Source organism: Mercenaria mercenaria, chromosome 2 (assembly GCF_021730395.1).
Source record: "Mercenaria mercenaria strain notata chromosome 2, MADL_Memer_1, whole genome shotgun sequence".
Taxonomy (NCBI): Eukaryota; Metazoa; Mollusca; class Bivalvia; order Venerida; family Veneridae; genus Mercenaria; species Mercenaria mercenaria.
In genome coordinates this window covers 55,941,702-55,956,495 of record NC_069362.1, presented here as the reverse complement: position 1 = coordinate 55,956,495, position 14,794 = coordinate 55,941,702, and the positions used below count along the sequence as shown (strand labels likewise).

At 37.6% G+C, this 14,794-nt stretch overlaps 1 protein-coding gene across 2 annotated transcripts in view; it reads right to left on the bottom strand.

The window, feature by feature from the left end:
- LOC123562207 (wings apart-like protein homolog) overlaps positions 1 to 14,794 on the bottom strand; it is a 143,704-nt gene that overhangs the window by 26,471 nt on the left and 102,439 nt on the right. For both annotated transcript variants that reach the window (XM_053536650.1, XM_053536651.1), the window contains exons 14-16: positions 13,732 to 13,847; positions 7,642 to 7,776; positions 3,919 to 4,141 (exon numbers count right to left, since the gene is read on the bottom strand). In XM_053536650.1, coding sequence (XP_053392625.1) covers positions 3,919 to 4,141; positions 7,642 to 7,776; positions 13,732 to 13,847 — 474 coding nt within the window. The remainder of the gene's footprint in view (positions 1 to 3,918; positions 4,142 to 7,641; positions 7,777 to 13,731; positions 13,848 to 14,794) is intronic.

The following is a 14,794-nucleotide window of genomic DNA, read 5'->3' as shown; positions in this document are numbered from 1 at the left end:
GACGGACTGACGACGGACGATCACAAAAGCTCACCTTGTCACTATGTGACAGGTGAGCTAAAAACAAGAGGGCCATGATGGCCCTATACCGCTCACCTGTTATCATTGCACTTGAGGACAAGAAGGTCCTCAGTAAAATATCAAAGTCCAAAGGACAGGAACAACAAAGGGAAGAAATTTAACCAAAAAGAAAAAAAATTCTTACAAGGTAAAGATATGTCAAAATACACCTAAAAATTGGAGGTACCATCCATGTTGTACCACAGAAAAGTGGTCTCGGTTTTTCCCTATGGCCAATAATAAAAAAGTTACTAAAAATAAGCTTTTTATTGTAACGTAAAAGGGAAGTAATTAAAACAAGATGAACATTCTGACCAACTTTCATAAAGATCCCATGAAAAATGTGACCTCTAGAGAGGTCACAAGCAAAAGTTTACGCACGGACGGACGACGGACGCTGCGCGATCACAAAAGCTCACACTGTCACTTCGTGACATGTGAGCTAAAAATGAATATTGTAAGTGAACAAAAGAAGGATCTGCCAAATACGAGGGGCGTTCAATATGTAATGTTACTCCGTATGTAGTTCCGTAACCGCTTGTTATTTTTTCGGCACATTATAGAGCAATTTATTGGGAACACAATGCTATATAAATTATAAAAATCGGCAGGTTCAAAGTAAAAAATATAATCATTTTAGTGAGGTGTACTCAGGTATACTGGACCATAATTATAATTTAGGTTTGTCCTGGGCAGCCAGAGTCTCGGTAAAATAGAATAACTTGTAAAATCACAAAATTCTATCATTTTTCTACAAGGTACAGCAATTTGTGATGCGTTTGCGTTTGTTTTAAACTATTTATTGCATTTTTAATTTTACAACATAACTAAAAAATCTAAACTCAAGGTTGATTCCATCTGGAATGAGTGTTGAGAGCGATTAATCAAAGTTGTAAGAACTAGTTTCCAAATCGAGAATTAAGATATTAGTATCAACTTAAAATACAAGAATTTTTTAAACGATGATTATCGCGCCTGACAAAATTGCAGAGGCTTATTATATTCACCTAATTTTTTTTGAGTAAAAATATACACACTCAATTTAAAACTGTTATAAACATTTTTATTTTAGTTTTCAAATGTTTTTGTGAAGATCATGATTTGTTTATCTGTTTAAACTGAAAATTGAACTATAGTTCTAGTTGTTGAATAGTAGAATCAAGGAATTGCATATTACAATCTCAATATTTTGGACATAAAATTGTCTAGTATACCAGAGTACACCTCATTCAAATGATTATATTTTTACTTTGAATCTACCAATTTTTATAATTTATACAACATTTTGTTGCCAATAAATTGCTTTATAATGTGCTGAAAACCGCATCTAAAAATAACAAGCGGTTACGGAACTACATACGGAATAACATTACATATTGAACGCCCCTTGTAAATCTGTTGACATAAATGAAATTTCAGATCAGTATCTTCATTAGTTATGGAGATATACCCATTTTAATTTGAAATAAAGTGAGGTAATTTGACATAAAATCAGTCCATAGTTATCTACCCTGATTGTCTCTGTCCAACTAATAACAATAATGAAATTTCAAATAAGTCCTGTAAGTACTTACTGATATAAATCCATTTTGATTACAATCAGGGGAGGTAACCAGATATAAAATAACTCTGGAACCTACGACTGGATCTGATTTGTCATGGAATCCAAGATTTATTGTTGTTAAAGATATTTTGGAAGTCTGTATCAAATAAAACCATAAATGAAGTCTCTATATGGCTGCAAAAGCCAAAATAGCCAATTTTGGACCTTTAAGGGGCCATAACTCTGGAACCCATGATGGAATCTGGCCAGTTGAAGAAAGGAAGCAAGATCTTGTGGTGATACAAGTTGTGTGCAAGTTTGGTTAAAATCAAATCATAAATGAAGCTGCTATTGTGCAGACAAGGTCAAAATAGCTAATTTTGGCCCTTTCAGGGGCCATAACTCTGGAACCCATTGTGGGATCTGGCCGGATCAAGAAAGGAACCGAGATCTTATGGTGACACAAGTTTTGTGCAAGTTTGATTAAATTCAAATCATAAATGAAGCTGCTATTGTGCAGACAAGGTCAAAATAGCTAATTTTGGCCCTTTCAGGGACCATCACTCTGGAACCCATAATGGAATCTCGCCAGTTCAATAAAGGAACCAAGATTTTATGGTGATACAAGTTGTGTGCAAGTTTGGTTAAAATCAAATCATAAATGAAGCTGCTATTGTGCAGACAAGGTCAAAATAGCTAATTTTGGCCCTTTAAGGGGCCATAACTCTGGAACCCATAATGGAATCTCACCAGTTCAAGAACGGAACCAAGATCTCGTGGTGATAAAAGTTGTGTGCTAGTTTGGTAAAAATCAAATCATAAATAAAGCTGCTATTGTGCAGACAATGTCAAAATAGCTAATTTTGGCCCTTTCAGGGGCCATCACTCTGGAACCCATAATGGGATCTGGCCAGTTCAAGAAAGGAACCGTGACCTTATGGTGATACAAGTTGTGTGCAAGTTTGGTTAAAATAAAATCATAAATGAAACCACTATCGTGCAGACAAGGAATTGTTGACACACGGACGGACGGACTGACGACGGGTGATCACAAAAGCTCACCTTGTCACTATGTGACAGGTGAGCTAATTACCAAATTTTGGCTCTTTTAGGGGTCAATCAGGGGCCGTAACTCTGGAACCTATAATTGGATCTGACAGATTCATCATGGAATACAAGATTTATTGTTGTTGAAAATATTTTGCAAGTTTATATCAAATCAAACTGTAAATGAACTCTCTATATGGCTGCAAAAGCAAAAATAACAAATTTGGCCCTTTAATGGGCCATAACTCTGGAACTCATAACGGGATCTGGCCAGTTTTCGAACGGAGAGGAGATATTATGCCAATACAAGTTGTTTGCAAGTTTGACTATAGTCGATTGCAGAATGTTGTCTCTATCGTGTTGAAAGGAACCGAGATATTATGCCAATACAAGTTGTGTGCAAGTTTTATTAAAGTTGATTGCAAAATGTGGTCTCTATCCTGTTCACAGCCAAAAATAGCAAATTTTGGCCCTTTAAGGGGCCATAACTCTGGAATCCACGTAGGGATCTGGCCAGTTTTCGAAAGGAACCGAGATATTATGCCAACACAAGTTGTGTGCAAGTTTTATTAAAGTTAATTGCAAGATGTGGTCTCTATCGTGTTCACAAGACAAAAATAGCAAATTTTGGCCCTTTAAGGGGCCATAACTCTGGAACTCATGATGGGATCTGGCCAGTTTTCGAAAGGAACCAAGATATTATTGTCAATACAAGTTGTGTTCAAGTTAGATTAAAACTGATTGCAAAATGTTGGTCTCTATTGTGTTCACAATAAAATGCGAACGGACAGACAGATGACGGACAAAATGCGATCACAAAGGCTCACCCTGTCACTATGTGACAGGTGAGCTAAACATAGGAGGTGCGCAAGATCGTATGATGATAAAGACTCATGCAAGGTTCCATCAATTCATATCAAATACTTTTTTCAGATAGGCACGTCACAAACTTTTGGCCGAACAGGTGGATAAACGAACAAGACCAAATCTATATGCCCCCTCCACTGAGTGGTGGGGCACAAAAATCTATATTTCTGTTATAGAAAGTCACTATTTATTCTCCATTATAAAGAAAGAGTAGCACTGGTAACATTTCATGTAAAACATCAAAGATTGGTTGCATCTAGGGTAACTAATAATTTACAATTCTTGTGCACTATTCTTTTCTTTAGAGTATTATTTACTGAGAAAACGCATTAAATATATTAAAGTGAAAGCCAAGGTTTGGAGAAAGGCAGAATGATGGGTCTGTTTAACTTATATATGACCTTTGGTAAATGTTTCCTCATCATCAAGATCCTTGTTGTCATCTCCCACTTTGTTTGATTTCTTTTTCCCAGCAGATTGATCTTTCTTTGCCGAGTCTATGATCCATTCCATACCAGAGTCAGATTCCCGCCACTCTCCACTCTTATTGGGTGACTTTTCTGGTGTTTTTGGCTCATCAGCTTCCTCAAGTTGTTGCGCTGACTGTTCTCTACGACAGAAAACCTGTCAACACAATCCAAATATCCTTTACTTAGTACCTCTATTTCAAACTAGTGAAGAGTAATACACCAAAAATATGGCCTTGTCACAGAAATATGGCAAATTTTAAGTAAAAAAAGAGGCCATAACTACGTCAAACAAGACCTAGTTTTTGACCCCATATGACCCAGTTTCAAATTTGGCCTAGAAATCATCAAGATAAACATTCTGACCAAGTTTCATGAAGACAGGGTCATACATGTGGCCTCTAGGTTGTTAACAAGCTTTTCCTTTGATTTGAGCTGATGACCTCATTTTTGACCAGACATGACCCAGTTTCGATCCAGGCCTAGAGATCATCAAGATAATCATTCTGTGCAAGTTTGTATCAAATCAAAGCATAAATGAAAACTCTATATAACAGAAAGGACCAAGTAACTCTAGAACCAATGATGGAATCTAGCCAGTTTTCAAAAGGAACTGAGATCTTATTGTGACTTAAGTTGTGTGTAAGTGTGATTAAAATCAAATATAAAATGTCACTTCTATCTCGTTCACAAGGTAAAAATTACCAAACTTTGGCTCTTTTATGGGTCAATCAGGGGCGGTAACTCTGGAACCAATGACTGGATCTGACAGATTCATCATGGAATCCAAGATTTATTTTTGTTGAAGATATTTTGCAAGTTTGTATCAAATCAAGCCATAAGTCTCTATATGGCTGCAAAAGCCAAAGTAGCAAATTTTGGTCCTTTAAGGGGCCATAACTCTGCAAACCTTAATGGGATCTGGCCAGTTTTCGAAAGGAACTGAGATATTATGCCAATACAAATTGTGTGCAAGTTGATTAAAGTTGATTGCAAAATGTTGTCTCTATCGTGTTCATAAGCCAAAAATAGCAAATTCTGGCCCTTAAATGGGCCATAACTCTGCAGCCCATGATGGGATCTGGCCAGTTTTCGAAAAGAACTGATATAATATGCTAATACAAGTTGTGTGCTAGTTTGATTAATGTTGATTGCAAAATGTGGTCTCTATCGTGTTCACAAGCCAAAAATGGCAAATTCTGGCCCTTTAAGGGGCCAGTTTTCGAAAGAAACTGAGATATTATGCCCATACAAGTTGTGTGCAAGTTTTATTAAAGTTGATTGCAAAATGTGGTCTCTACCGTGTTTACAAGCCAAAAATGGCAAATTTTGGCTCTTTAAGGGGCCATAACTCTGAAATCCATGATGGGATCTGGCCAGTTTTCAAAAGGAACCTACATATTATGCCCATACAAGTTGTGTGCAAGTTTTATTAAAATCAAGTATAAAATGAGGTCTCTATCCAAGGAAATTGTAGACGGACGGAGGGAAAACAGACCAAGGGCAATCACAAAAGCTTATCCTGTCACTATGTGACAGGTGAGCTAACAAACGGGCCAAGATGGCCCTAGGTCGCTCACCTGAGAAACACACCATAATAGTGTAAACATGCTTGACTTGTAATTTCATAGAAACAAATATTCTGGCCAATTTTCATTAGGATTGGACCAAAAATGTGGTCTCTTGAGTTAAAACAAGTATTTTCATTCATATGACCTAGTGACCTAGTTTTTGACCCCAGATGACCCATATTCAAACTTGACTTAGATTTCATCAAGGCAATCATCCTGACCAAATTTCATGAAGATCAACTGAAAGTAAGGCTACATCACATACACAAGGTTTTTCTTTGATTTGACCTAGTGACCTACTTTTTGACCCCAGATGACCCATATTCCAACTCGACCTAGATTTCAACAAGGCAATCTTCTGACTCAATTTCATGAAGATCAATTGAAAAATACAACCTCTATCGTATACACAAGGTTTTTCTTTGATTTGACCTAGTGACCTAGTTTTTGACCCCAGATGACCCATATTCGAACTTGGCCTAGAATTCATCAAGGCAATCATTCTGACCAAATTTCATGAAGATCAATTGAAAAATACAGCCTCTATCGCATACACAATCTAAATATTAACAGACGACGGACATCGAGCGATCACAATAACTCACCTGAGCATTGCTCATTGCTCAGGTGAGCTAAAAATGGTACAGGTAGTCCAAATCACTTTGCTGTACCTTCAGAAACAAGAAAGTAGGTCAGGGTTAAGAATATTAAAGATGAGTTAATCTGTATCAAAAATTATGCATGTGGTCCAAAACTGGAGGGCCCTATGTTGCTCACTTGAGTAACATAAACATGTTTTACCTAAAGATTTCATGGAGATAAATACTCTGACTAATTTTCATTAAGATTGGACCAAAAAATGTGGCCTCTTAAACAAGCATTTTCTTTGATTTGACCCAGTGACCTAGTTTTTAACCCTACATGGCCCAGATATGAACTTGTCCAAAATTTCATGAAAACATTCTGACAAAGTTTTGGAAAGATTGGAGCAAAAAAGTGGCCTCTAGCATCTATACATGCTTTTCCTTTGACTTGAACTAGTGACCTAGTTTTTGACCCCAGCTGACCCAGATTTGAAATCATCCAAGACTTCATGATAACATTCTAACCAAGTATTTTGAAAATAGAACCAAAGTGCCCCTTAGGGTGTAAACAAGTTTTATTCTTTAATTTGACCTGGTGGCCTAGTTTTTGACATCATATGACCCAGATAAAAATCCATCCGAGATTTCATGCAGACAAACATTCTGACCAAGTTCTATGCACATCAAATGAAAAATGCAGCCTCTATTGCATGCACAAGGTTTTTCTTTGATTTTATCAAGTGACCTAGTTTTTGACTCCGAGATGAATCAGATTTAAGAGATCATTTGGACCAAGTTTCATGAAGATAGGTCATAAATGTGGCCTCTGGAGTGTTATCAAGCTTTTCTTTTGATTCAACATGTTGACCTAATTTTTGACCCTACATGACCCAATTTGAACTCATCAAGACAAATTTTCTGACCAATTCTCATGTGTCTGAAACTTAAATTGTGCTCTATAGAATGTTACCAAGATTTTCTTTTGATTTGGCCTACTGACCTAGTTTTTGACCCCACATGACCCAGTTTCGAACTTGACCTAGAGATCAAGACAAACATTCTGACCAAGTTTCATAAAGATGGAGTCACAACTGTGGCCTCTACAGTGTTCACAAGTTTTTCCTTTTATTTAACCGGGTGACCTAGTTTTTGACCCCACATGACCCAGATTAGAACCTGAACTAGAGATCATGAAGACAAACATTCTGACCATGTTTCATAAAGATTGAGTCACAACTGTGGCCTCTAGAGTGGTCACAAGCTTCTCTTTCGATCTGTTGAGCTAACAAATCACAAAACAAGCCAAGGTACCAAAAGTCTTTGTTTGAAATCCCTGAAATGAATAATCTGGACAAACTTTTTTGACAGGTGGGCAGAAAGACAGACTGATGGACAAAATCTATATATCTCCCCACATAGAGAGACATTGATCCTAACAAATACTAATGATTTCACATCTGTTTTCTTAAATACTTTAATTCAACAAATTGAACCAAATTTACCTCAACAAGTGAAAGATAAGCCAACATCTTTGTGTTCTGGTCTGCACATTCAAACATAGGTTGTGTGTTCATTTCCAACAATTTGATACGGTTTTCATCACTATGTTCAACAAGATTTATCAACAGACCAAGGCTCTGCAACATAAATAAACAAAGTATGCAGTAGATAAGTTAGGTATCATTTCAATAAAGATGAGTAAGAAAGACATATTCACCTTCCTGAATTTCAAGCGGGTCATTGATATTAAAGCGCTCACCTGTGTAGAAGGTACAAAAGTACTAAATAGGTTATCAAGCAGCACTTCCGGACTAGTCAAATAATGGCAGAAAGAAACAAGAGGACCATGATGGTCCTGAATCGCTCACCTCTTCCCACATGACCCAGTTCTGAGTATGACGTCGTTTTTTCTATTATTTGACATAGAGACCTAGTTTTTGAGCTAATGTGACCCAGTTTTGAACTTGATCTAGATATTATCAAGATAAAAATTCTGACCAATTTTCATGAAGATCCATTGAAAAATATGGTCTCTAGAGGTCACAAGGTTTTTCTATTATTTGACCTATTGACCTAGTTTTCTAAGTTACGAGACCCTGTTTTGAACTTTAACTAGATATCATCAAGGTGAACATTCTCACTAATTTTCATGAAGATCTCATGAAAAATATGGCCTCTAGAGAGGTCACAAGGTTTTTCTATTTTTATACCTACTGGCCTAGTTTTTGACCGCACGTGACCCAGTTTCGAAACTGACCTAGATATCATCAAGGTGAACATTCAGATCAATTTTCATGAAGATCCATTGAAAAATATGGCCTCTAGAGAGGTCACAACGTTTTTTCATTATTTGACCTACTGACCTACTTTTTGATGGCACGTGACCCACTTTCGAACTTGACCTAGATATCATCAAGATGAACATTCTGACCAATTTTTATGGAGATCCATTCACAAGTATGGCCTCTAGAGAGGTCACAAGGTTTTTCTATTTTTAGACCTACTGACCTAGTTTTTGACCGCACATGACCCTGTTTCGAACTTGACCTAGATATCATCAAGATGAACATTCAGACCAACTTTCATACAGATCCCATGAAAAATATGGCCTTTAGAGAGGTCACAAGGTTTTTCTATTATTTGACCTATTGACCTAGTTTTCTAAGGTACGAGACCCTGTTTTGAACTTTACCTAGATATCATCAAGGTGAACATTCTCACTAATTTTCATGAAGATCTCATGAAAAATATGGCCTCTAGAGAGGTCACAAGGTTTTTCTATTTTTATACCTACTGGCCTAGTTTTTGACCGCACGTGACCCAGTTTCGAAACTGACCTAGATATCATCAAGGTGAAGATTCAGATCAATTTTCATGAAGATCCGTTGAAAAATATGGCCTCTAGAGAGGTCACAACGTTTTTTCATTATTTGACCTACTGACCTACTTTTTGATGGCACGTGACCCACTTTCGAACTTGACCTAGATATCATCAAGATGAACATTCTGACCAATTTTTATGGAGATCCATTCACAAGTATGGCCTCTAGAGAGGTCACAAGGTTTTTCTATTTTTAGACCTACTGACCTAGTTTTTGACCGCACATGACCCTGTTTCGAACTTGACCTAGATATCATCAAGATGAACATTCAGACCAACTTTCATACAGATCCCATGAAAAATATGGCCTTTAGAGAGGTCACAAGGTATTTCTATTATCTGACCTACTGACCTAGTTTTTGGTGGCACGTGACCCACTTTCGAACTTGACCTAGATATCATCAAGATGAACATTCAGACCAACTTTCATACAGATCCCATGAAAAATATGGCCTCCAGAGAGGTCACAAGGTTCTGCTATTATTTGACCTACTGACCTAGTTTTTGAAGGCACGTGACCCACTTTCGAAACTGACCTAGATATCATCAAGGTGAACATTCTGACCAATTTTCATGAAGATCTTGTGAAATATATGGCCTCTAGAGAGGTCACAAGGTTTTTCTATTTTTAGACCTACTGACCTAGTTTTTGAACGCACATGACCCAGTTTCGAACTTGACCAAGACATCATCAAGATGAACATTCAGACCAATTTTCATACAGATCCCATGAAAAATATGGCCTTTAGAGAGGTCACAAGGTTTTTCTATTATTTGACCTACTGACCTAGTTTTTGATGGCACGTGACCCAGTTTCGAATTTGACCTAGATATCATCAAGGTGAATGTTCTGACCAATTTTCATGAAGATCTTGTGAAATATATGGCCTCTAGAGAGGTCACAAGGTTTTTCTATTTTTAGACCTACTGACCTAGTTTTTGACCGCACGTGACCCAGTTTCGAACTTGACCTAGATATCATCAAGGTGAACATTCTGACCAATTTTCATGAAGATCTTGTGAAATATATGGCCTCTAGAGAGGTCACAAGGTTTTTCTATTTTTAGACCTACTGACCTAGTTTTTGAAGGCACGTGATCCAGTTTCGAACTTGACCTAGATATCATCAAGATGAACATTCTGACCAACTTTCATAAAGATCCCACAAAAAATGTGACCTCTAGAGTGGTCACAAGCAAAAGTTTACGGACGCACGCACGGATGGACGGACGACGGACGCTGCGTGATCACAAAAGCTCACCTTGTCACTATGTGACAGGTGAGCTAAAAATCCTCCATTTTTTCCCTCTTAAAGTGGCATTTTTATGTTTTATGTAAGCCAGGTTCCTGCTTTTATTTCATTGTGGACCTATACCTGACATTTTCGTAGCATTTTCTAGGAGATTTTTTGCATTTAAAGAAATGTAAAGAAATTAGACTGTTGCAGGACAGTCACAGGACTTGTGTTGTTTTTCATACCCGTTCCCGAATTAATTAAATGATAATTGGTTTACATAGTTTTCAAATGGATGTGATACGAAATATATTCTCTTTGCGGGTATCGTTTTGTCATTTTAAGTGTAGAATTTCCTTGTGCAAGATAAATATAAAAGATGGACAGAGATACGCTACTTTCTTACATAAAGATTCATGGTTGGCCCGGAGTGTGAACACATAGACCATTTCAAACGTCAGTCAAATAGTGTACGCTATACAAATTATGTTCGTTATATAAACCTCGGTTACAAGGAACTAGTTTGATATATGGATGTAAGGAACCTCGGTTATAAGGAACAATTTTTAGAGGTCCAAAGCTGTTCCTTATAAGCGAGGTTTACTGTGCAGTGTTTGCTAAGGAATACACCAAGAATTGTACTGTAGTATGTATACTAATATTGAATAATCAAAGGGCCATAACTCAGTGAAAAATCATCCAACCGGAAAATGAAGACAACATGCACATCTCTCGATAGTGAACCTTTCAATGAAATTTGGCTAAACTCCAATATGTGCTTGCTGAGAAATACTCCAGACAAGATGAGTGTACAATAGCATACTAATGTTGAATAATTAAAGGTCAATAACTCAGTGAACAGGAGACAGCGTGCTTAACTATTTCGATGCTGGATAGTGAAATTGGGCACATCTGAGGAAGCTGTAGCTGACACTAGAGTGTTTAACCCTTTACCCCATATAGATACAACAGTATTGATTACTGATAACCAATACACTCCGTAGCATTATCTGTACACCATCCCAATACAGGTTAATGACTCAAATGTGGATGAAATTATAAGTGTCAAGAGGATCATGACGACCCTGGATCGCTCACTGGAGTAATATTGCCTACATGTCATTATCAATAACAAGAAAGTAGGTCAGAAGGTGACCCCACAAGATCCAGATTCGAACTTGACAAGAGGTCATCAAGAGACATTCAGACCTATTCTCGTGAGTTTCAAACTTAAAATGTGGCCTCTAGAGCAAATAACAAGACTTCCCTTTGATATGGCCTAGTGACCTAGTTTTTGACCCAACATGACCCCATTTCAAACCTGACCTACTGGTCATCAAGACAAACATTCTGACCAAGTTTCATAAAGGTTGGGTCATAAATAACATTGTGGTCTCTAGTGTTAACAAGCTTTTCCTTTGAACTGGCCTTGTGACCTAGTTTTTGACCCCACATGACCCAGTTTCAAGTTTGAAAGTGGCCTACACATCATCAAGATAAACACTATGACCAAGTTTCATGAAGATGGCTTCATAAATGTGGCCTCTAGAGTGTTAAAAAGCTTGTCCTTTGATTTGACCGGGTGACATAGCTTTTCATCCCACATGACCCTGTTTCGAACTTGGCCTAGAGATCATCAAGACAAACATTGTGACCATGTTTCATGAATATAGTTTCATAACCAAAAGACTTGGATAGATATGTGTCAGCAGTATTGTTTGCATATCGAGAGGTTCCACAGGCCAGCACCGGATTCTCACCATCTGAACTACTCTATGGCAGGACAGTCAGAGGACCTATGCAAGTACTTAAAGAACTTTGGACAGAAGCTGAAACACCAGAAACAAGAAACAGCTTAATATGTTTTAGACCTTAGAAATCGACTGAAGGAAACTTGTGAGATAGCTAGGGAAAGTCTGAATGCAGCACAGGAAATGTACAAACACCATTATAACAAGAGTGCCAGAAACAGAAATTTGAAAGTCGGGGATAAAGTACTATTACTTTTACTAACTAATCACAATAAGTTGATGCTCCAGTGGAAAGGACCTTATGAAGTAGTAGATGCGGTCAATAAAATGGATTATAAAGTAAAGGTCTGTGACAAAACAGGGCTTTAACATATCGATTTTCTCAAAAAGTATGTTTTTGCCGTAAGTGTTTCCGTGATCGAGACTGATGAAAGTTCAGAGAGAAGAATGGTTGATGACTCGAATCATTTAGGCAAGGTAGCCAGAGGAAAATTCTGTATATGAGATATTTGGTCTCACCAGCTCTACGTTTTAACAAAGGACATTCTACATCGTTTGTCAGCTAGTCTAAGACATAGTCACCTTAGCGATTGGACCCAAACTATTGTTCAAGACACTAAAGGCATAGGCACTTCCCTGGGTCATATAACCAGTATCTTGACATACAATAAGCATATTCTAAGTCAAAAAGAGGCCATAATTCAGTCAAAATGCTTGATAGAGTTGCCTCCTCATTTTTACAGACTGGGGTCATGATGGTAAACAAGTATGCAAAATATGAAAGCAATATCTCAATGGACTTTGAAAATATTTGGGGTGGTTCGCAAACTTTTAACATTTGTGTGTCGCTCACGCTCATGCCAATGCCTGAGCGAGTAGGGCAACTCCCCTATTCTTTGAATAGTCGAGCTAAAAACAAGTTGAAAATAGGGGCACAGCCTTGGAACGGTCAGTAACCTGTATAGGAAACTGGGAATCTCTATATGGCTGCAAAAGCCAAAATAGCAAATTTTGGCCTTTTAAGGGGCCGTAACTCTGGAACCCATGATTGGATCTAGCCGGTTTTTCAAAGAAACTGAGATATTATGCCAATACAAGTCAAGTGCAATTTTGATAAAAATTGATTGCAAAATGTGGTCTCTATCATGTTCACAAGAAATTCTGAACGGATGACGGACGGACGATCACAAAAGCTTACCTTGTTACTACATGACAGGAGAGCTAAAAGTAAGGGTGTAGCATATATGCCACATTTCATGAAATGCCCAATATTGTTTTGGCGGGAGATAAAAATATATAAGAAAAGGTTAATTGCCCTGAACAAATTTGATTTGACCCCAGAATACCCATATTTGAATTTGACTTAGATTTCATCAAGGTAACCATTCTGACTAAATTTTATTAATACCCAGTGTAAAATGACTGGGTGACCCTAGTTTTTGACCCCAGATTAAACATATTCGAACTTGACCTAGATTTCATCAAGACAAATATTCTGATCAAATTTCATGATGACTGTTACCATCTACACATATGGCCAGGAAATGCAGACAGTTAAAATGACATACAGCTTGGACTGGAAAATGTACCTATTCTGACTTGTTCTCTATAAACAATGACAACTTCCCTATATCAATCTGTTAAACTATCTCTAACAATCTATATATTGTAATTTCCTTGCACCATTTAATTTTAAGGTTTTTTTTTAAAGAGATGAATAACTTACAAGCACATAAAGGTCAAATCTGAGATCAACTGTAGCATATTGTGGTGACTGTAAAATACAAAGTAACACAGTCTCAATGACTGGGCCCTGCTCTCCTATCCTCATACAACCTGTATCTGAAAATAGATAACAAAGAGGTACATGCATGAGTCTGCTAATCTCCTATCCTCATAAAACCTGTACCTGAAATATTAAAAAACTAGAAATGTGTCCATGGGACACAGATGCCCCCACTACATGACATTAAAATGACAATTTTTTCCCAGGTCAGGAGCCATAACTCCTACAATACTGAATGAATCCGGACGCGAAACCCCAGGTGCACAACTGCACATGCTGACCAACATTCCTGTAAACTTTGGTGACTCTAGGTCAAATACTTTTGGAGCTACGCACAACACAACATTAAAATGACCAATTTTTAACTAAGTCAGGGGCCATAACTCCTACAATACTGAATGAATCCAGACCCGAAACCCCAGGTGCACATCTGCACATGCTGACCAACATTCCTGTAAACTTTGGTGACTCTAGGTCAAATACTTTTGGAGCTACGCACGACACAACATTAAAATGACCAATTTTTAACTAAGTCAGGGGCTATAACTCCTACAAGACTGAATGAATCCAGACACGAAACCCCAGGTGCACAACTGCACATGCTGACCAACATTCCTGTAAACTTTGGTGACTCTAGGTCAAATACTTTTGGAGCTATGCGCGACATAACATTAAAATGACCAATTTTTTACTAAGTCAGGGACCATAACTCCTACATGACTGAATGAATCCGGACGCGAAACTCCGGGTGCACAACTACACATGCTGACAAACATTCCTGTAAAGTTTTGTGACTCTAAGTCATATACTTTTGGAGCTAGGCGCGACACAACACTAAAATGACCAATTTTTACAAAGTCAGGGGCCATAACTTCTACATGACTGAATGAATCTGGACGCGAAACCCCAGGTGCACAACTACACATGCTGACCAACATTCCTGTAAAGTTTTGTGACTCTAAGTCAAATACTTTTGGAGCTAGGCGCGACACAACATTCTCGG